The 24197-nt window shown below is 37.6% G+C and overlaps 2 protein-coding genes across 3 annotated transcripts in view; one reads left to right on the top strand and one right to left on the bottom strand.

The window, feature by feature from the left end:
* GTF2F2 (general transcription factor IIF subunit 2) overlaps nt 1–24197 on the bottom strand; it is a 161248-nt gene that overhangs the window by 77932 nt on the left and 59119 nt on the right. The gene's annotated exons all lie outside the window — the stretch shown is intronic.
* On the top strand, nt 8448–10079 carry KCTD4 (potassium channel tetramerization domain containing 4). The gene has a single exon (XM_008062132.1). The coding sequence runs from the start codon at nt 8628–8630 to the stop codon at nt 9405–9407; it is 780 nt and encodes a 259-aa protein (XP_008060323.1). The 5' UTR covers nt 8448–8627; the 3' UTR covers nt 9408–10079.

Raw genomic sequence — 24197 nt, 5'->3', positions numbered from 1 at the left:
CTACCACGCCCGGCTGATTTTTTGATTTATTGTAGAGATGAGGTCTCGCTGCCCAGGCGGGTCTCGAACCCGCGGGCTCAGGCAATCCACTCACCTCAGCCTCCCAAAGGCGCGGGATTACAGGCTGAGCCACCGAGCCCGGCTACCGGCTGGTACTTTTTACAAATTAAGGGCATCCCTCATTTGTACAAGTTAAATAAACAAATAAGCAGGAAGGATGCTTATTAGCATTGGCATCTAAGTCACGAAATCAGGTATGCTAGGAAGTCTTAGGCATCAGGAAGTTATAATCATTCCTTTCCACAAGACCATTCTGGATTCAGATGAATATGGAGGACTTTAAGAGTACAGCTGGCTCCAGTTAAATTACAGAGCGGTGGAGTAACCAAGATCCCAAGACTGATCTTCAAGACTTTTGAAGTTACTCTTCTGATTCTTAATTATATCACAGTTGTGTCTACACTCTATGGGAAAAGACAGAGCATGTGCTTTTAAAAGGTAAACCATTTCTAATATTCCTAGTAATCTCCTTTCTTTTCATTTCTACAGTATTTTCCTACCAGTTTGTTTTTGCCTGTGGTTCTCAGGCAAGGTCTATTAATAAAAACCACTGGCATCTTAACAAACTGGTTAGGCAAGCTTTCTAACCCTATATTATTAAAAGACTTATCTTTATTCAAATTTGTGAATTGGTGTTCTGATCTCTAGTCTTCAGGGAATTTTAGGAATAAAAAATTATGCTCAGACTTCAGTAAACTAGTCTACAGAGTTAGCATTTGATTATTTACCTCAAAAGTAATGAGCAAGCATTCACATGAATATTGCCAAAAGTTATCTGTTTATGTAATGTTTTCTTACAATACTACTCAAATTGCAAATATGCCCAATGTGCTGGGAATTCCCAGCTTTAAATATGGAAACCGTAATTTGAGAACTAGACTTAGGATCTAGAAATCATCTCACCTTCCTCACCCATAATACTGTTCTCCAACATCACCCCTATGGACAGGGAGAACAGGGCTCTGGGTGTTTTCCTGGACCACAGATGTTATAATGCTGGGCAAAGAGTATCTGCGGGCCGGGCTCAGTGGCTCAACCTGTAATCCAGCACTTTGAGAGGCTGAGGGGAGTGGATTGCATGAGCCCACGGATTCGAGACCAGCCCAGGAAACTTGGTGAGCCCTTGTCACTATAATAAAATAAAAAATTAGCCGGGCACGGTAGAACACGCCTGTAGTTCTGACTACTTGGAAGGCTGAGGTGAAAGGATCACCGGAGCCCAGCAGGTCAAGGCTGCGGTGGCCGTGAGCATGCCACTGCGCTCCAGCCTGGGTGACAGAGTAAGACTCCAACTCAAAACAAAAAACAAAAAAGAGTATCTGTGAATGACAAGCCTGGCTGTCCAGAAAAATAGCTAGCTAGGATACAAAATGGAGGCTTTCAATGTGCAAAGAAGTTTGAATTGTCTTATAGTCTATAGAAGCTATAACAGACTTTTGATTAAAGAAATAGTGAATGAATTTTTTTAATTGTATGTATTGTTAATGATAAATTTCACAAATTATCATCTCACCTATACTTCAGACTATAGTTTCCTTTTTGCTTATCTATACCATATATATATATCACATATATAATTAAACCAATATAAAAATGTCTTTAAATTTTTATTTTAGAATCAGGGATACAAGGACATGTTTGTTACATGGACATATTGTGTACGGTGGGGACTGGGTCTCAGGTGGCCCATTCCCCAGCTAGCGAACATTGCACCCAACAGTTAGTTCTGAGCCCTAACTCCCCCTTACCACCTTCCCCTTCTTGGTGTGGACATGCTGTATAAACAGACATAATCCCTACTCCTAAAGGTGTCTTAAGAATAATAGACTGAATAAAAGCCAGAAATACAGCCGTTTAAAAAACATAAAGTAATGCTGTGTTGTAATAATAAAAGAAAAGGGGCAGGAAATCACAGCACTGTAACAGTTTGTTTTAGTTAGACCTTCATTAAAGGATGTATTCAGTTCTGGCTGCTGCACTTAAAATTAGAGCAAATTCAAAAACAATCGCAAACGTGATTAAATGGACAAAAACCAAATTCTTTGGAAAGAGTAAGCCTCCCGCAGCAGACTTAGACTACAGTGCTGCCTTTTAGTAAAATAGTGTCCAACAGTGGTAGGTGTGATGGAAGTAGTTCAAGGAAGAAAAATACAGATCCCTGCGCCTAGAAAGACTACAATGGTTGAGGAACACAACAGTCATCAAATAAGTAGACACATCCAATGGTATATTTTTAAGTCAGTTCAATTATTCAAATTCATTAACTTTATCCTTAGTGACTCTTGCTCTTTTTAGCATGTTTAATTGGTGACAGAATACCATACATTAGTTTAGCTCTTTATGATTTTCAAGATACTTTGATAGTAAGCGATCCTCAGAGCAGAAATTATGTCCCCATAATTAAGAACTCCCTGAACATAAGCTCATTAATTTCTTACTATGATGATTCTTCAATTCTCGTTGATCATCAAAATCACCTGTAGAGTTTCTTACAAAATAATGGGGCCACTCCTAGAGATTCTGTTTTAAATGCACAGTGTGGGGAAAAGGTGGTGGTCTCTTATTTGAATTAGGGTCTCACTCTGTGCAGTGGCACAATCACAGCTCACGGCAGCTTTGACCTCTGGGCTAAGGCAATCCTTCTGCCTCAAACTCCAGAGTAGCTGGAACTATAGGCACATGCCACCATGCCCAGCTAATTTTAAAAATTTATTTGTAGAGATGAGGTTTCACTATGTTGCCCAGGCTGGTCTCAAACTCCTGGGTTCAAATGATCCTCCTGCCTTGGTCTCCCAAAGTTCTGGGATTACAGGTGTGAGCCACCATGCACCCAGCCATTATAACCTCCCTAGGTAACTTTAATATGAAATAGTCACATTTTCTTCCTTCTCTCTCTCCCTCTCTGCCTCTCTCTCCCTCCCTCCCTCCCTTCCTCAATCTTGGTTCTCTTCCCACAATCCTTCCTCCCCTCCTTGTTTGTTAATTTTATTTATTTATTTATTTTGAAGTAGGAGTCTCACTCTGTTGCCCAGGCTGGAGTGTAGTGGCAGGCTCATGGCCACCACAGCCTCGACCTGCTGGGCTCAGGCGATCCCTCCGCCTTAGACTTCCAAGTAGCTGGAACCACAGGCACACACCACCATGCCTGTTAATTTTTTTCAGGCAATTCTCTCGCCTCCACCTCTCAAAATTCTGGGATTATAGGCATGAGCCACCGTGCCTCATTAAATTTTACCTTCGCACAATATGGTGGGCATAGCTTGCAGAGTTCAAATATTTCATTGACTCTAAGATGACATCAATTGTAATATTCACCATTATTTTGAAACACAAAATACTACCACTAAACTTTGACAAGCCAATTATTTTAAGATGTACCCCAATTTCGGAAATGTTAAATATGAAAAATATGCAATACAACAGAGTGCTCCATCCCTAATTTACAAATGTAAATTACACTGTAAGAAAACACACTTGCTCTCATGAGCATCACATCGTGTCCTCCTGTGTGGGCCCTCTTCTCTCTCTTCCATACCATCTAGCTTCTGAACACAAAAGGATATAAAGTGAAAAGGAAAACAGAAAGCACCGTGGCAGGGGCCAGCATTTCGAAGCAGAGACCCTCTTTAGTCACTGACTTCATAACAATAGTCCCCTTACAAGAGTTTTCAAATTCATGTCGCTCAGTTTGAGATTTCAGATAATGCCTATTAATTTAAAGTATCTTCTTCCCAAAGAGAAAGTTAAATTGCATTTTGCCAAATAGCACTATAAAAATGAATTCTGTACAATACTGTAATTTCAATGTTCATTTGATGGCTTATAGAAGTGCTTTGCTCATCTGGCTACAATAAAATTTTCCAGTGAATAATAATGCAAAGGTCACACTTCAAAAAAATCATTGTTTTAAAAAAACTTAAGGTTCGACTTCAGATTACAAAATTACAAAACCAAGATTTTGCTGAAACACCTATCTCCCAAAGTACATTTAAAACATGAGTCAATATGATTTGAAAATTGTTGTCCAGATTACCTCTGCAGTGAAAAGCAAAGCAATGTGAAATGGAATTTTACCCAACCTTCTCAGCTAGCCTGTCATTTTTACTTGTGTTCCTTTGTCACACAGTGCTTTATTTTTTTTCTACTCCTCAAGTGAAGTGAAAAAATTTGCCAATGTAGCCATTTCCTGGGCTTCCTCGAAGACTCAGTTTAATACTGCAAAACATTTACAGGTTTATTCATCAAACTGGAATGAAATGTTCACATGACCTTCTGGCCAGAGGTTATGTCCTTTGAGTCCCAGGAAGGTTCAAGCACTCTACATAGTTTGTGAGATGCTATGGTCAATCAGTTAAATAAAGTAGCTGATATAATACTTCTATTAATACAATATCTGCCCTAGATAATATTTAAGGTAGACAAATTTCATATCTCAAGATGAAACTAAAGTTTGGACATTCAAAAAGAACTAGATTAACATGGAGAAATCCTTGATTCTTAAACTATATCAGTATATTACACAATGTAATTTATTTTTATTTTTTAACACACACAAAGAGGTTAACTCAAAACAGTCATAGCTGAATATCAAAATGTTTCTCACACTCAATGCTATTAACAAGAGGCTATAAAGAAACAAGCCATGCATTTTAAAAACGAGAAACTCTGGCCTGGGCAATGTGGTAAGCCCTCGTTTTTACAATACATCAAAAATATCAGCCAGGTGTGGTGGTGCGTGACTTTTGTACTGGCTACATGGAAGGCTGAGGCAGAGGGATCACCTGAGTCCAGCAGGTGGAGACTATGTTGGCCGGGATTGTGCTTTTGCACTCCAGCCTGGAAAACAGAGTGAGACCCCGACTTAAAAAAGAAAAGAAAAAAAGAGAAAGAAACTCAGCGTATGAAAGGCATAGGAAGGGCAAAGCACAGATCAATAAACTTAAAATTAAAAAAAAAAAAAGGAAGCCCAGAGCAGAGATACAATGTAAGGTTTAAGTAAAAATTGACAGCTTCTTTTCTAGCTATAGTTGCCTTTACTTTCTTTCTAAGGTAATGGGAACTAATGTTTTTAGAAGACAGGCAAAAGAAGCATGCAGGTGGTAACAACCAGAAAGATTTGGTAGAGGTGGAGAATGTAGAGACAGAAGCACCACGTTCTTAGCAAAGACAGTTCCTATGATCACCCCTTTTCCTTGAAAAGAAGTGTTCTAATTTTATAGAGAATTGCCCTGTTGAGTCTAGGGAATTATCAAAGTTTGTATCTTCCAACTAGGAGAGACACCTTCCTGGCAAGGTTCTACTTCCTTTCATGGCATGGGAATATCTCCAACATATATAAATCGAGCAAGTGCATATTGTAATGATGTTCTGCCTCAATCATGGCGATGACAAGGTCTCCATTTCCCATCAGGATATGGTAGAAAAGATGAAAATTCCTCCTGCTGCCCTGAAATGAGTTCTGCCTAATGCAGAAAGTAAGAAATTAACATTACCTCATAGTGGAAGGTTTTGCCTGAATCTGGCTATGCATTGGGCCCAATTAACTTTAGGATATACTCATACCAAGGACCTGCTTAAATTATCAAATTTGGTTAAAGGGCTCTTTTGTATGTGTGATTACAGATATCTAAGACAGATGTAATCTAACTGTAATAAAGGGATATGGTACTGAGTAGGAAACAGGGCTCCAATCTTTCAAAATTTTGTATCTTTTTCCCTGAAAAGGCAGATGAAATCCTCAAATCTAGTGGTCAAGTGGATCTACGTGAGCTAATCTTCGTGTGGTTTAAGCCCATCTGCTTCAGTGAAACCACTGAACTAAATAATTCCAGTTTCTATCTCCAGTGAGGTAGCGAAATACAGTCCCATAAACCAGGATGCTTCACTGGTATAGGTACTGAAGCATTATTTTTACAGTTTTAGGGCTGTATGAACCTTACTGATACTACCTAGGGCAAGCACCTCTCACTCCCCACTCCCTAGCAAGTGAATATAAATTTAGATTAGGCCAAAAAGATGGCAACCAGGCTTTCTCTTAAGGGGCGTATGTACCACCACAAGCAGTCATGATCAATGAAATGTAATTTCCATGAACTGCAGTCATCTTGCTTTAATGGAGGTAGTATGGAGTTACGGAGATAAAGTGGGGCCTACTGGGTACCATTTTTCTAAGACTGCAAGTTGGGGCAAAGAGGACACAAAAGGCAGTCCTGTGGATTTGTATCAGCTTCTAGTCAGGCACTAAGACAAGGCTTAAGTTACACTACTGTTGCCAGGCCACGGGTAGCAAACAAATCACCCATGTCATGTCCGCGGAAGCCAAAACATCAGAGCAAAATCTAGACTGAGAAAAGGTGAGCAAGGGTTAAGAGGCACATGATGGGGTGGTTCAGAGTCTGTGAAGGCAACCCTCCAGAAACAAGGAGCACTCACCAGTGGTTCTGAAAACCTGGCAGCAGAAACTGGAAGTCAGTGAGTCAGCAAATGTAAGATAGCTTTGAGCAATGACTAAGGAGGTCGGTGGTCCCACTTCAGCAGTCCTGCCTCAATCCTGCCCTCCCGCCACCTCCATGGAGGCCCATCCTCTACTAGCAATAGTACCAACACTTACTCATAAAGGTGTCTATAGACAGGTCAAGCAGGATGCAAGGAAGCACACACAGCCTTATATAGCATCCAACCACATCACTTGATTTAGACAAGAGGAAATTTTAGCACCGTCTCCATCACTATGCTACAGTTATTTTGTATTGATTCTGTTGTCCCATAACGTTCATAGAAGGACAATAAATGAAACTCTTATACCTTCATGATTATCCTATTATATGATGCTACTCATGTAGCTATATGACTATTTGTAATGGTACCATAAGAATTCCACAAATACATTTCCACAGTTGTGCACCTCCCTCCAAAAAATCTATCAGTATTTCTGAATACTTGATTCTAAAAAAAAAAAAAAAAAAATCAAAACATATATGAAATTGTCAGAATACATGAGCAAACTCTTCTTAAATGCTGCAGGACTGAGAGGAAGCTTTAGTCTAAGTGTTGGCTTTGCTATTAACAAGCTGCAAAGTGCTAGATAAAACACTAAAAATTCTCTGGAATGCAATTTTATCTTTGGTAAAATGAGGAAGCTGAAATTCATGGTCTCCAAGCAAGAACTCAGCTCTAAAAATGTTCAATTTCAATGGACTTTTGATAATCTCAATGACACATAGATGTTAAATTCAAAACTGCTATAATTAAGGACGTGATGTTTATATCTGAAGAAAATATAACACTGAAAATAAATGTAACAGGCATTTTTACAAGAATCTGTTCCAATACTTCTAATGTAGTTCTCCAAAATAATTTACTAAAGGGACACATCCAGTAAAAGTGTACCGAGAACAATGTTCACATTTCTTACCACTAGGCCTTTAAATTCTAGAAGTGAAGAACCCTAAAATGCAAGTTACAGGGGGAAGGAGGGGACACATCATGTTCATACTGTTCCAGCTCTCAAGTTTAAAAATAAAAGGCTTAGGCTCTGGTTGTTTCTTTCACCCTCTGTGAAACAATACTAGGCATTCTGAATCTCCATCTCTCTCCAGTCTTCCCAACACAAGAGCAAACCTGTGTGTACACACACACACACACACACACACACACACACACACACACACACACACACACACACAGTTATAATATTTTCTGTAGCTCAAGTCTTTGTTCAGCACTAAAGTAGGTTTAAGGTACAACAAATTCATGAATTCTTCACAGAAAATCTTAAACAAAAAAAAGGTGAATGATTACTGCAAAGTCTGCCTATTTGGTTTTTAACCTTTAGGGTAAAAAATAAATAAAATAAAACTATATAGTATTTTGTTAAAGGATGTTAAGAAAATTTCCCTTCATTTAACAGGATCCCCAAATCAGAATTACATGCAAATCAAATTAAATTCAGGCACAGTGTCTCAAATAACACGTTTAAATATTCATATCTGGGTCTCAAAAATGACTACACCACTGTGAACTGTGTGATTTTTCCTGGGAAAAGAAATACTATACACCTGGTTCCTTTCACCCTAGGTTTCCAATTTATGATTTACCTAAAAAAAAAGAAACTAATTCAATACACATTATTTGCCAAAAGATGACAATATTATTCAATATTAAGTCTGCCTGATTGAGAAATAGCTTAAAACACGTTTGGAAATGGGTAAAAATTCACATTTGGCTGGAGAATTAAACATTTGTTACCATTTAACTGGCAAGAGGAAAGAAATGGAATTCTGAGTAACCCTTATTACTTCAAAGAATATACAAGAAAATCCTTTCACAACAAATCCCGTCCCTGATACAGTTAAATGCAAATACTCTTTTCCCTCTTACTCCAGAAAGCTCCTGCATACACAGCTGATACGCCACCTACTGCAAAGCCGAGCTGACAGGCAGGCGATGCTGCCAGCATTTCCATTCCATCACCAGGCTGGGCTGAATAAAAGCGTGTTTGTGTGGTAGTATTCTCTTTTAAAAATCTCAAAGCCAAGAAGAACAAGCAGAAGTAGCATCTTCAAGCCATGGAGCGTAAAATAAACAGAAGAGAAAAAGAAAAGGAGTACGAAGGGAAACACAACAGCCTCGAAGGTACTAACCAAGGAAAGAACTGCAAATCCACACTGATGACCCTCAACGTTGGTGGATATTTATACATTACTCAAAAACAGACACTGACCAAGTATCCAGACACTTTCCTTGAAGGTATAGTAAATGGAAAAATCCTCTGCCCGTTTGATGCTGATGGTCATTATTTCATAGACAGGGATGGGCTCCTCTTCAGACATGTCCTAAACTTCCTACGAAATGGAGAACTTCTACTGCCTGAAGGGTTTCGAGAAAACCAACTTCTTGCACAAGAAGCAGAATTCTTTCAGCTCAAGGGACTGGCAGAGGAAGTGAAATCCAGGTGGGAAAAAGAACAGCTAACACCCAGAGAGACTACTTTCTTGGAAATAACAGATAACCACGATCGCTCACAAGGACTAAGAATCTTCTGTAATGCACCAGACTTCATATCAAAAATAAAATCTCGCATTGTCCTGGTGTCCAAAAGCAGGCTGGATGGATTTCCAGAGGAGTTTTCAATATCATCAAATATCATTCAATTTAAGTACTTCATAAAGTCTGAAAATGGCACTCGACTTGTCTTAAAGGAAGATAACACCTTTGTCTGTACCTTGGAAACTCTTAAGTTTGAGGCTATAATGATGGCTTTAAAGTGTGGCTTTAGACTGCTGACCAGCCTGGACTGTTCCAAAGGGTCAATTGTTCACAGCGATGCACTTCATTTTATCAAGTAATTACCTGTGTCGTGAACAAAGGCAACAAGCATGCAGCCAGCAAGCTTCGGAAAACCACAGCATCAAAGGCATCCCAAATAACGTGCCCAGCTAGCTCTGTTCTACAGAGCCCTGCTGCTAATCAATTACTGTGAGCTAACGGTATGTAAATTCTATCGCTAAAGATGTCCTTCCTCTGAGGTGTTCTTGCTGATCAGACTCTTTCACCTAAAATGAAAATAGTAATCTTCTATATACTATAAATAAAGACTGAATGCTTTTACTATTTGTTTATTTTTCCTTAAGCTGTCTTTCAATCAGAATGTCTTGGGTATGCACAAAAAACAAGCATGTACATTATCTATCGTTCATTTAAGTACATGGTAATAAAATATTTTAAGGGGCTATACGACTTTAAATCCTTTCTACTTATGGCAAAAATCTATAAAGAAACTGAACTGGTAAAATTAACCACTTGGAGCAAAATAGATATGCAGATCTACTTAAAATAGAGCTACAGTGAAACAAAATGAGATTGTAAAAAGGTATTAAAGCTACTGACTTGATTTTTCATAGCAAGCACCAAAAGCTTATTCACGGTTCCTGTATTTCATACTAGAATTATACCTGAATTGATATTCTGCTGAAAATTCCTAGAAAACTGCTTGATGACAATAAAAATAAATAAAAGCACTGCTAGCTTCTTTGTTTTATTAATAATTATAATAAAAAGTTACATGTTCATTTTAACAACAGACTGTACCACTTGATGATTTCTTACAATATTATGCATTGATGTAGTCAACTGGCAGCTTACAGTAATTGGTCTTACAAGTGACAAAAATCAGCAAATTCATTTCTTTGCAGGCTGAGCCCCCACAAAGCATGGATAACTTAATCTCAATAGAGTACATGGCATCAGAATAAAGCAGCTCAAATTCAGAATCACCCGAAATACCTGTTCATTTTTCAAAAATATTAAATGAACATCACTAAACATTATTTTTGTGGAAGGCTTTAGTGATTCAATATCTATTTGATGCTAAATCTCAATTCACTGAGTCAACACTTCTTTACTTCATGCTAAACAAGAAATTATTTTTAAAAATTAAGTTTTACAGATGACTGTTTCAATAAAATAATCTTCAACCTTAACTTTAAATGTGAGTGCATTTCCCCCCAACAAAGAACAGCTAAATCATTTCTGTCACTTATTCTTTGACGTGTAAGAGCAAAGTAAAATATTTAAGTTTGCTCCTTTAAAATTAAACCATGAAAACTGGTAAGTAAATCTTAATTTTAATAAACTACAACAAAAGACTTTTGAAAATCTCATTACATTATTAAGTTTGCATATATGCCAAAAGTTTGATTACTCATAAAAACTAAGAATAAACGAGTAAAGTTAATATTCATTCCCAGGACTATTAACTGACTTCCAAGTTTCAACATCTAAGGTAATATAAAAGTTGGCTGTATATACTAAAAGAAATATTTTTAAAATCTATTATACAAAAACGTCCTTTAAAAAAACCACATTAAGAAACCAACAAACTCCACATCAGCTACACAATCTTTTATTTAGATTAAGAAAAAAATACTTCTGTTGAAACATTAAATTATCTCTTACATATTTTTAAATTTCTTAACCAAGACAACAAAAATATAAAGATAGAAACAAAAATTTAAATTTATTTTAACAATCACTATAAATGAACTGTTTAAATGCCTCTCCAGTTTATGAGTTGACTTTTCCTTGGCATTTGGACTTGGGTAATGAAAAAAATGGTAGTGATTTAATGTCAAAGCAAGATTTTCTCTAAACAAGATTTCATTACAGATAATAAAAATAATGCTGACATATCTTTTTACAGGAGATATAGCTGAACAAATCTCCTTAGAAGCATTACAAATACAGTTTTTCATCAAATCACAAAAGGAGAATTTAACTGCTGTAAGTTATTACAGATAGAAACCACTAAATAATCAGATTTTTATGTAGCATCTTAAAAAAAATCTAGACGTATTTAATTCCTCCTCAAGCTTCTAATAAATCATTATTATAAAAGTTTAATAATCTAAAAGGAAATTTGATGAGATTGATTAGCCTTGTAACATTTTAAAAATATATCTTTTTAAATTCAAAACTGCTTAGATTTACATATTCAAACACCTAAATGTTAAGCTGTAAATATATAGAAAATATCTGTTAAAATACATACATTTTCTAAACATATTTTGAAATACCTTCCATACAAGAAACTCAAGAAATAATACATAATTACAAGTCAGAGTGAAACTTTCATATTATTTGTTTGCAGTCACTAAAGGACTTCTCTTTCACAAATTTTTTCATGAAAGTATTGTTCCAAAAAACAAATCACAAAGTGACTCTTTATCTTTATTATTCAAGAGAAAGACAATAAAAATAGATTACTATGGTTGCCATGAGCCAAACAAATATTCTCTTGTATTTGGAATTTTCCCACACAGTGATTCTAGCACCATCCTTAAAATATGAAAGCTTATGGCTTTTACTATATTTTTAAAATGTGCATATGGCAGTGTGCAGAACAAATTAAAAGAAATACTTATGAGATTTTTCAAACACAAAGAGATGACTACCATCCCAGACTGAAGATGATACTGAATAAGTTTATTCAGCTTCTTAGTTTGAAAGAAAATTACATATACTTCAAATGCTACCTCAAGGTGATAATAAAAGGTAATATTTATTAAGTGTTTTACTATATGCCAGATACCATGCTATGAACATATATCATCCCAAGTAATCCTCAAACAACCCTAAAAAAGATTCTATTATTCTTTCCTTCTTATCAGTGGAGAAACAGAAATTTAAAGGGTTAAGTCCCTGCCAAAGATTACATAGTTATTGAGATGGAACCAAGATTTGAAGTCCAGGTGTACCAGCACCTGAGCCAACAGGAACCATGTCTAGTCTTACAGGCCACTTACATCTCTAAAACCCAGAACCTGGCAGAAAACTATTCATGAAGTAGGTGTTGAATACAGAATATCAAAACATAGGCTTGCCTCACGTGATACAACTTCACAAAGTAAGTATTCCTGAAATGTTGAGTGAAAAATTGAATTTTGGAAAGTAAATAATATTTTTAATGTCATGTCAGTTAAAGAACATGAGGAGAATCATCCATCTCACAAGAGTAAAGACTATCACAAATTTGTCTTCTGGTAAACTTAGATTTTCACATAGAAGGTTTGCTGAAAAGGTTAACTTTTTATGACTTGTACAATCCAGATAACTGACATCAGAAGAAAGAACATGGCACAGTGAAACACATAGGATTGGGTCCAGTAACTTCCACCAACTTGCTGATAGTAATGCCCATGAGCAAGATCCCTAACTTTTTAAAATTCCAAAATTCTCATAGTAAATGAGGATAATGATGATTATTTGATAGGGTTTCTGTAAGATTTAAATTAAATTCTGAATTATATGTAAAGTGCTTCCTCACCTTTCACAGACTTTAAACAAAAGCACTTAATTATTATCCTATCCAGTGAAAGGTATCATCATGACATAACAATGAATAATAAACAAAAGAAATGCATATTTACATTAATTAGGCTTTCTACTTAGACATGAACAGAATGGAGAACTTTTAACAAATGTGATTAATTCTGTGATGAAATACTATTAAGACACAGGAATACTTCAAACTGCTACAAGCACACACGGTTTTCATTTTATTAGTTTAAAAATAATGTATTAGGTTTCTTGGGACTTTTAAAATTTTTCACAAAATAATCATAGTATCTTATAAGTTGTCTTATCAGCAATTTAAAACCAGTCAGAAGTAATATATGCAGTAATACATCTTTAAAAAAACAACAATCTAATAAATTATGATAAAATATCTTAAACTGCAGTGATATTAGTCAAGTTATAGCACCGGAATCATTAATTATACTTGCTAGTAATGCAAAGATGTAACACAGGCTATCCAAAACAGCATGCAAGATAAAGATTATTTGTATTTAGCTTTGAAATATATAATGACTTCTTCTGTAGCAGATTTATCTTTCTAATCATATTTTCCTTAAGCTAATATTGAAATTATTTGGCTTCTGTCAACAAACACCAAGGGAGTGGTAATAAAGGAACATGTACTAGGCAGAAAGAAATGTTTAAGATGAAATCTAAAATGTGCCTAAAGTGACTTATTAAAAGGTGATTGTATTTCTACTTCACTTGACAAAAATACACAATAGTATTGTTTGAAAGAATACAGAATTTCTATCAAACAAAAATCACTGGTATATATCTTATAAGCTGTTATAAAAGAACTATATTTAATTAAGTTTTTCTAACAATACAAAAGTGTACAGCTTTTAGTATAATATATAAAATACAGAATTGGATATTAAAGAATGAGACAGGTAAAATACACCAATTTATTACATGTCTTAAGAACCTGCTTCCTATCATATAACGGTTAACCTAGCAGCATGACAGGTTTCTCCAAACCCAGGATTCCAGAGTATTCTGTTACATTAAAAAGCAAATTTTAGTAGAATTTTTTTTAAAGATCTAGTTAATTTTAAAGATTTCTTTTTGAAGACGGGCCTAACTTTTCAAAAGTAATTTGTTGAACATTATCACAGCATAAAATTAAACAAGTCTACAGATTGATTCTGAATTGCAACTCATTGATTTTGTCTTGTTATAACACGTGTATTAACTAATTTTCAAAGTTCTTAAGAAATGCTGAATGATACAAATTTTAATCTTGGTAGTTGCTTGAATTTGGTAATCTTCTATTGGTTAATATAGTTTACAAAGAATTAGATCATTTAGCATTTACTTTATGCATCATACCATTTGGTGAATTTTTAAGAAACATTAAAAATAAGTATGAAGTGTCCTAATAAAGCCATTTTGATTTCTGCATATTTTTAAATCTGTGCATAGATATTTTTAAAGTACCTATCGAAAGAAAAAGGAAACACTGTACACAGCTGTGTGTGGAAACATTGACAAAGGTTAGATGATTACTAGAGAGAAACAACCAACAAAAAAGAGTGTAAAAGTCACAGGTAATGTTTTTAGACTGCGTTTTCTTTCTCTTTTAAAAAATTATTTATGTTTTTAATTGAAAAAAGTATATATATTTATTTGGTACAACATGTTTTGAAATATGTATACATTGTGGAATGGCTAATCAAACTAATTAACACACATATTACTTCTCATATTTTTTGTGATTAGAACACTTCAAAGTATATCATACATTGTTATCAGCTATATTCACCACGTTGTACAACAGCTAAAAGTCATAGGTAATTGAGTAATTAAAAAAAAGAAATGCAACCATAGGCATTCACAATATGTATAAGTCTAACTGTTATAATACAGTCAAAGAATAACACATTGAGACTTAGAATATAAAATTCAGCACCTTGAAAACTATAGTAAAATGCCACTTTGGGCTTGGTGGCACAGCCTGTAATCCCAGCACTTTGGGAGGCCAATGCGAGTGCACTGCCTGAGTCCATGGGTTCGAGACCAGCCCAGGTAACTTGGCAAGACCTCATCTCTACAATAAATCAAAAAATTAGCTGGGCATGGTAACACGCACCTGTAGTTCTGGCTAATTGGAAAGCTGAGGCGGAAGGATCACTGAGCCCAGCGGGTTGACATGTGGCTATGAGTGTGTCACTGCACTCCAGCCTGGGTGACAGAGTAAGACTATGACTCAGTAAAAAAAAAAAAGTCACTTTGGTTCCCAGTTATATTTCCCTCACCTCTTCTTTATCTTGGTATATTAATGAAAATTTGCATTATCTGGATATCAGACAGATTGTTCTTAACAGGGGAAAAAAAGAGGTTCACCTATATCTCTTGCTATCACAAAACAGAATATTGCTGTGTATATTGTGAAATTCACTAGATGATGGATATATTGAAAATAAAGTTGTATGTGTATAAAATATATACAAATTTGGCGGTTAACACTTAAGTGCTTAGTGAAGCCAAGGCATTAAGCAAAATCATTCTCAACTTTCATTCTGTATTACCCTAAGACTTTCCATTTAAATAATGTAACAAAAAAACCTTTAGAATTCATTAAATTTGCTTTATCTTTTAAAAAATAAATATGCATTAAAAATGGTTTTTTGGTTCAAGACACTATTTAAAAAGCAGGTGAAGATATCACAATTAAAGCTTAAAAAAATACAACCAGCCAGCCACAGTGGCTCATGCCTATAATCCTAGCACTTTGAGAGGCCAAGGTGAAGAGGATTGCCTGAGTCTTCAGGTTCAAGACCAGTCTGGGCAACTTGGCAAGACCTTATCTCTACAATTAGCAGGGCATGGTGGCACGTGTCTGCAGTTCCAGCTACTCAGAAGGCTGAGGTGGAAGGATCGCCTGAGCCCACCAGGTCGAGGCTGCAGTAGCTGAGAGTGTGCCACTGCACTTTAGCCTGGGTGACAGAGTGAAGACTCCAACTCAAATAAATAAATATCTAAAAAAAAAAAAAAATTCACCCATCAACTAAACCAATGTTAAGAATTACTAACCCCTTTAACACAGGGGTCCTCAACCCCTGAGCTACAGATCAGTGCCAGTTCATGGCCTGTTAGGAACTGGGCCACACAGCAGGTAAGCGACCCCAGGGAGCAGAGCTCCACCTCCTGTCGATCAGCAGCAGCATTAGATTATGACTTAAACATAAGTCATAATCAGCAGCAACATTAGATTCTCATAGGAGTGTGAACTCTGTTGTGAACTGTACACGCGGGGGATCTAGGTTGCACGCTCTATGAGAATCTTTGCCTAATGATCTCCCCGCCCCCCAACCTCTTCACCCTCATCCATGGAAAAATTGTCTTCCATGAAACTGGTCCCTGATGCCAAAAAGGTTGGGATCACTCTTTAACAGAAAGGAAAATAAAAATGTCTGGCATTTGCTGCGGTGTTACTTTGTGTCAGGCACAGTTCTAAGTACTTACATGCATTTATCTGCCTTAAAGTGCCCACTACTTAAGAATCTCATGAAGTCCTGAGTTAGAGATTACTAGTTACTTCCCCAGTATAGATTCTCCACTTCTTTGTTAGAAACTGGGCACAGATTAAAGCTGTGTTTCCCAGTGTTCTGTGGCTGCTATGTGTGACCAAGTTATCAAGGTCTGACTAATGGAACATAGGCAATGTGTGACTTTTGGATATGTTCCTGTAGGAGTTAAGCCAAGTTAAGTTGGTTGAGTCTCTTTGCCTCCCCCCACCCCCCGCCCCCAGCCTTCCTTTTGCTACCTGAGAGGCAGATATGATGGTAGTAACCACAGCACTCACTCTGGATCACCTTGAGGATAGAAGCACAAGCTAAGTGATGGGAGAGGCTTGCTGATAACCATGGAACTGCCGTAGCAGACCAGGAACTTTCTTTACAAGGGAGGAAAATATATTTGTCATCGATATTTTAAGATGTCTGTTAGTGTTAAATACACTAACAGACATAGGTGGATAGTATTAAAACCCTCACTTGCTAGACATGGTAGCTCAGGCCTGTAATCTCAGCACTTGGGGAGACTGTAAAAGGAGGATTGCTTGAGCCCAAGAGTTGAAGACCAGCCTGGGCAACATGTCATGACCTCATCTTTACAAAAAAAAAAATTTTTTTAAATTAGGCATGGTGGCACATGCCTGTAGTCCCAGGTACCTGGAAGGTGGAGGCAGAAGGATCACCCAGGAGGTGAGCCTGCAGTGAGCCATGACTGTGCCACTGCACTCCAGCCTGGGCAAGAATGAAGATTCGAACTCAAAAAACAAAAACCCCTTATTTTACAGAGGAAGAAATAGAAACTCCCCAGAATTAGGTAATTTGCCTGTAGTCATACAGCCAGCAAACAACCTTCAAAGTTCTTAACTGCATGTGATATTGCCTTCAGACTACAACCTGGATCTCAGTGAGAGACTTGACAGAGGATATGAGCCTTGAATATGGGCAAGATGACACTGAAGAAAGGCCAGCCTCTCTACTCATTAGACTAGGCCAAGACGTAGTTAAAGTAATGGGAAGAGTGACAGTTAACTAAAAGGGAACCCAGCCTACATGGTGAGCATGCTACAAGGCAAAACTACAATTGAGAATCCACTTGTGAGACTTGTGGGACCACCAGCATAGGAGGAAAAAGGGTGACAGGCAGGTCAGGGATATGAGGTCTAAGCAGGAAAGAAGCCTCTAGGAGCTAGACAGATTTTCCTCATTTATGTACAGTCATTAATGGGTTAAATCTAGAAGAATAGCTACCAACAGAAATTAACGACCAAAATTACTTCTAAAAATGAACTAAATTTTTCCATGGGGCCATCTCAGAAAAGTAGAATATATGTAAGCAAATGAGAAAGGAAAGTAGTTTTATTATCAATAAGTAAAATTAAAAATTCACAGGTTTTTTAGATAAACTTTAGTACTGTCCGTGCTCTGGGACTGGAGGAAGAGTATGGAGGTGGAGGGCAAAGGGCATAATTCTGTTTCCCTATACCAGTGGTCCCCAACCCTTTTGGCATCAAAGACCAGTTACGTGGAAGACAATTTTTCCACGGACTGGGGTGTGGGAGTGTGTGCAGTCAAACCTCACTGCTAATGTTAATCTGCATTTGCAGCCACTCCCCTACACTAGCATCACCGCCTCACCTCCACCTCAGATCATCAGGCATTAGATTCTCATAAGGAGCATGCAACTAGGTTTCTTACAGGCACAGTTCACAATAGGATTTGCACTCTTATGAGAATCTAATGCTGCAGCTGCTCTGACAGGAGGTGGAGGTCTGCAGCCTGAGGGCTGGGGATCCCTGCTCTATAATATCGAGCATTAAAAAAAAAGTACTTAAGATCATAACGCATCTTGAATGCTCTGTTTTAGAGTCCTCTGGAAAGAATGAAGTAAGAACACTGAGAAAGCAAAATGTAGCCTAAAAAACTGAATTGGTGGAAGTTGGAAGAAGAGAGAAATGGACAACTTCTTAGAAATAGTAAGGTACAAATGAAAAAAGGATTACATAAGGAGCTTCCTCTAGACAGAAGGAAGGGTCTAAGACTTTAACCAGAAGGATAGCAATTTGTTCTGTAAGTAGCTAGCATTATTTCTAGTCTTCCAAATTTACATACTTGTGGTAAATGATTCAAACAGTTAGGCATTTCCTCCAATAACATGCCAACAGATACATCAAGAAAAGTTACAGCTAGCTTTTGCACACATAAGATAAAATACTGTGGTACTGATGATGCTACAGTTCACATACTGTTTTTTTATAAAACAAACAAAAAGTAATTGAAAGGACAATGCTAGGTAAGTTTTCCTAGCTTAAATAGCTGAAATAGGATGATCACTTAAAGGCAATACCCACTCATCCACAGGTTAGTAGATATTCATTCATTCATTCATTCATTTATCGAGTCAGAGTCTCACCCTGTCACCCAGGCTGGAGTGCAGTGGCATGCTCACGGCCACCACAGCCTCGACCTGCTGGGCTCAGACAATCCTTCTGCCTCAGCCTTCCAAGTAGCTGGAACTACAGCATCTGCCACCATGCCCAGCTAATTTTTTGATTTATTGTAGAGATGAGGACTCAGAGAGTTTCCAAGGCTGGTCTGGAACCTGTGGGCTCAGGCAATGCTCTCACCTCAGTCTCCCAAAGTGCTGGGATTACAGGCTTGAGCCACTGCACCTGGCCTTTATTTTATATCTACTTTTAAATACATACTAATTGTTTTTGTATTACAAAGCTTTAAAAGAAAACATGTAAAGCTGTTGTTTAAAATCTTAATTTAAACAAATATTGATAAACAGGCAACTATCTATAAACCATTAAAAGACTCAAATGCAAAAATACACGTGACAAAGGAGTCCATTATGAACAAAAAGTATTTTGAAAACTGGCAAACTAGTAAATGAAAGATGTCAACTAAGACCCAAACAGTTAAATAACTCTGAATATTGCTTTAGAACCTATGCATCTTTTAGTTTCCAGTTACCTATACTATATTAAATAAACAAAACAGGATGAGGACTGACAGAAGAGTGCTTTTATTTGAAAGTACTCTAGGAAGATGCCTGAAAACCTAGTTCCTACCAATCAACCAATCTTTTATGAAATCAAATAGAGAAGTACAGGGCCAATGGCAGTGCTTGGTCAATCTTGCTGGGTTGAACACATATTTTACTAAAGTTGCTAATATCATCTTCTGCTTCACATTAATAGTAAATTTCTTTTTTTTTTAATTTTTTTTTGGACTCAGAGTCTCACTCTATCACCCAGGCTGGAGTGCAGTGGCACGATCACTGCTCACTGCTGTCTCGACATCCTGGGCTCAGGTGACCCTTCTGCCTCAGCCTCCCAAGTAGCTGGGAACATAGGCATGGACCACCACCTCTGGCTAATATTTTTTATTTTTTGTAGAGACAAGGTCTCACTACGTTGCCCAGGGTGGTCTCAAACTCTTGGACTCAAGCAGGCCTCCCGCCTCAGCCTCCCAAAGTGCTGGGATTACAGGCAACTTGGTGAGATCTCATATTATAATATGATACAGACCAAAGCAATTCATTTTCTTAGACCCAATGTAGTGCCCATTTGTAGTCTAGGACTCTTATCTTTTATTACTCATTCCTATTCAAAATTCTTTTTTTTTTTTGAGTCAGAGTCTCACTGTTGCTCAGGCTGGAATGCAGTGGCACACTCACAGCTACTGCAGTCTCAACCTGCCTCAGTCTTCCAAGTAGGCAGAACCTCAGGCGTGTGCTACCACATCTGGCTAGTTTTTTTTTTTTTTTAGCTAGAGACGAGATCTCACCAAGTTGCCCAGGCTGGTCTTGAACCCCTAAGCTCAGACAATCTTTTCACCTCTGCCTCCCAAAGTGCTGGGATTAAAGGTGTGAGCCACTGCACCCAGGCCCTATTCAAAATTCTAGCACATATTACCACGGATGCATACATGTAGAAGAATAACTAAAGAATAATAAAAGATACAAAATAATAAATATAAAAACAAACAGATTTTTAAAAGAAGAAAAGGTCACTAATATTTACTGAGCACTAACTCATGCCAAGCAAAGTGCCATGTCCAACTTATAAATGAGAAACTGGATTTTAGCAAAGAAGAGTCTAAGGTTTCTAGAATGCAAAGACTGAGGAGAGTTTTACTTCAGCAGTCAGGTTTGAAAACCCACTCTCAACTACTACAAAATAAACAAAACCTAAATTCTCCCTCTAGCCTTCAAAAGTGGAAAGTTGATTTTTCTTTTCCAGTTATAAAAAACAGTATTCATCAACCAGCTTTATAAAGTAAATATAATTAAGAGGCAAGGTGCTTAGTCTGCCTAAAAACTGTCTTTGAGAACATTAGAAAGAAATGTTCACATATAAGTAATTGACATGTTTAAAACATCCATTCAGCCGGGCTCGGTGGCTCAGCCTGTAATCCCGCACCTTGGGAGGCTGAGGTGAGTGGAATGCCTGAGCCCGCGGGTTCGAGAGCCACCTGGGCAACTTGGCGAGACCTCATCTCTACAATAAAATAAAAAAATCAGCTGGGCGTGGTAGCACATGCTTGTAATTCCGGTTATTCGGAAGGCTGAGGCGGAAGGATCGCTGGAGTTCAGCAGGTCAAGGCTGCGGTGGCCAGGAGCAGCCACTGCACTCCAGTCTGGGTGACAGAGTGAGACTCCAACTCAAAAATAAAAATAAAAATAAAAATAAAACATCCATTCAGGGACTCCCCAAAGGAGACTCTCTCTTGATTGAGTTTTTTAACTCTCAGTTATTACTTTACAGCAATAGCAATGATTTTCCTTAAAATTGCTGTGAAAAAGAAAATAAATTTCAAGCTGCCGTTAGGTGAAATGTATGACCCTTTCCCATATAAGGTAGCCCGCAAGAAGAAGTGAGAGAGGTGCACTGAGAGAACTGATGCCATGATATCTGAATATCATTTAATGTTTTTTAGCGACTACATAAGACAAAGACCATTTAAGAGACTGGCAATTTAGCAACACAAACATATACTTCCTTTTGTTTTTTTTGAGCCAGAGTCTCCCTGTCACCCAGGCTGTAGGGTAGTGGCACACTCACGGCCACCACAGCCTCGACCAGCTGGGCTCAGGCGATCCTTCCACCTCAGTCTTCCACATACCTGGAGTCACAGGTGTGTGCCACTACATCCAGCTAATTCTTTTCCTTGTTTATTGTAGAGATGAGATCTTGTCAAGTTGTCCAGGCTGGTCTTGAACCCCTGGGCTCAAGCAATCCTTTCATCTCTGCCTCCCAAAGTGCTGGGATTACAGGCGTGAGCCACTGCACCTGGCCAAATATATATTTCTTTAAAAAAATAAATCTGGCCAGGCCGGTGGCTCAGCCTGTAATCCTACACTTTGGGAGGCCGAGGAGAGTGAATTGCCTGAGTCCGCGGGTTCGAGACCCGCCTGGGCAACTTGGTGAGACCCCATCTCTACAATAAATCCAAAAAAATTAGCCGGGCATAGTAGCGCGCCCCTGTATTTCCAGTTACTTGGAAGGCTGAGGCGGAAGGATCACCGAAGGCCAGCCATCGAAGTCAAGGCTTCGGTGGCCGGGAGCATGCCACTGCACTCCAGTCTGGGTGACAGAGTGAGACTCCAACTCAATAAATAAATAAATAAATAAATAAATCTGCCTGAGCCCACGTGTTCGAGGCCAGCCTGGGCAACTTGGCAAGACCTCATCTCTACAATAAATCAAAAAAATTAGCCGGGCATGGTAGCACGTGCCTGTAGTTCCAGCTACTTGGAAGGCTGAGGTGGAAGGATCACCTGAACCCAGCAGGTCAAGGCTGCAGTGGCTGTGAGCATGTCACTACACTCCAGCCTGAGTGACAGAGTGAGATTCCAACTCAAAAAAAAAACAAAAAAAAAATTCATACCTTGTTCAAGTCACTATATCCTTCTAAAGAAACATAAAAACAGGCCAGGTTCGGTGGCTCAGTCTGTAATCCTAACACTTTGGGAGGCCAAGGAGAGTAGATTTCCTGAACCCATGGGTTCGAGACTAGCCCAGGCAAGTTGGCAAGACCTTGTCTCTACAATAAATCAAAAACTTAGCTGGGCATGGTAGTGCATGCCTGTAGTTCCAGCTATTTGGAAGGCTGAGGCAGAAGGATAGCCGGAGCCCAGTAGGTCAAAGCTGGAAGGGAGGGAGGAAGGAAAACATTAAAACATACATAAAAAGCAACAAATTAAGACAACTTAGATGATAGACATGAAGTATAAGCATGTAGAAATTAATAGTACAATCCATTTGGCTACAAACACATAAAACTTGACAAAAACAAAATGAGCAATCATTTTTCTTATGTGATGTAAGCAATGCGGACCAAATTAGATTAGAGTTTATAATTAAGACAAAATTATGTATTTATTAAAAATTAGATTTCAGCATCAAAGGAAATAAAGACAGGAAGTATGAGAAAAAAACAAAAGGAAGGTATGGTTCAATAAGCAAATCAATTCTTCAACAAAAGCACTTAGAGTACACAGTCTACTCAAAAAATAAACATTTACTGACCAGCTAGAACTCTGCTTTGAGGAATAAAAGATAAACACACACACACATATACATACTGAAAAAAATGAGAAAAATATAACTACATATCTAAAATAGACACAAAATAGCACTATGTCTATAGTATAGACTAAAATTCTACAATGAACCTAAAAATAAACTATACATATTTTGCAAAACTCACCCACAAGTCTTTTTATTTTAAAAAAAAGGGATCTGATGTTGAAATCTAGATAATAAATAATAAAAATAAATATTTCAAGGATAAGACAGCATGATCAGGCCAGGTGTGGTGGCTCACACCTATAATCCTGGCACTTTGGGAGGCAAGAGGATTGCCTGAGCCTGAGGGTTTGAGACCAGCCTGGGCAACACAGCAAAACCTCATCTCTACAGTAAATCAAAAAATTAGCTGGGCACGGTGGTGCACACCTGTAGTTCCAACTACTTGGAAGGCTGTAGTGGAAGGATCACGTAAGTCCAGCAGGTTAAGGCTGCAGTGGCCATGAGTAGCATGACGCTGCACTCCAGCCTGGGCGACAAACTGAGACTCCAACTCAAAAAAAAGACAGCATCATCAAAAGACCAGAAGAAAGTACAAATTTATTTATAATGTATACTAAGGTTAAACAACAGGGGACTTAGCTGTAGAATGTCAGTCTTCAAAGTCTTAACAAAGTGATAATACAGCCTTGCAAAACTGAGAAACGGTTTTGAGGAAAATAATCTTCGTAATTTTTCCTAACAGAGAATCAACAGACTGTCAAAAAGTGATACATGGAGTTGTTTAAAAAGATAACATAATGACTCCAATTCTTTAATTCTCCACCCACATCTACACTTCTACCTCCCAACTTTAGAAGAAACTCTTGGGGATTTACATTTCTTGTGAAAAAGAAGCATTTATTTGAATGTTAAGGAATTCTTTCATTTCTTTTTCCTCTGTCATTTCAAGTAAATTAACTATATTTGTCCCTATTCTCTAAAATGGGATAAGTTATTTAGATCAAATCTCCCACTGAAAACAACTACAAAAGCTTAATAAAATCTTAAAAGTATCAAAAAGACCACAAGATAGTAAGAAATTACAAGCCCCAAATACAAGGAAAATTAGAATCTCTGAGGTCATGAGCCAATCCAGGGAATTGAGACAGTTAGACAGCCTCCCAAGATAAGAGGCAAAGAAATCAAAGTCCTGAACCTACACAACGTGGAAAGCCTGACAGTTCAT

The sequence above is a fragment of the Carlito syrichta genome, unplaced genomic scaffold, assembly GCF_000164805.1.
Source record: "Carlito syrichta isolate Samal-C Ts95f unplaced genomic scaffold, Tarsius_syrichta-2.0.1 Scaffold305658, whole genome shotgun sequence".
In the NCBI taxonomy this organism is placed as follows: Eukaryota; Metazoa; Chordata; class Mammalia; order Primates; family Tarsiidae; genus Carlito; species Carlito syrichta.
This window is presented reverse-complemented; position numbering and strand designations above follow the sequence as displayed.

Excerpts from the sequence above, each read along its gene's own strand:
- KCTD4 (XM_008062132.1), top strand. The coding sequence starts at position 8,628 with ATGGAGCGTAAAATAAACAGAAGAGAAAAAGAAAAGGAGTACGAAGGG.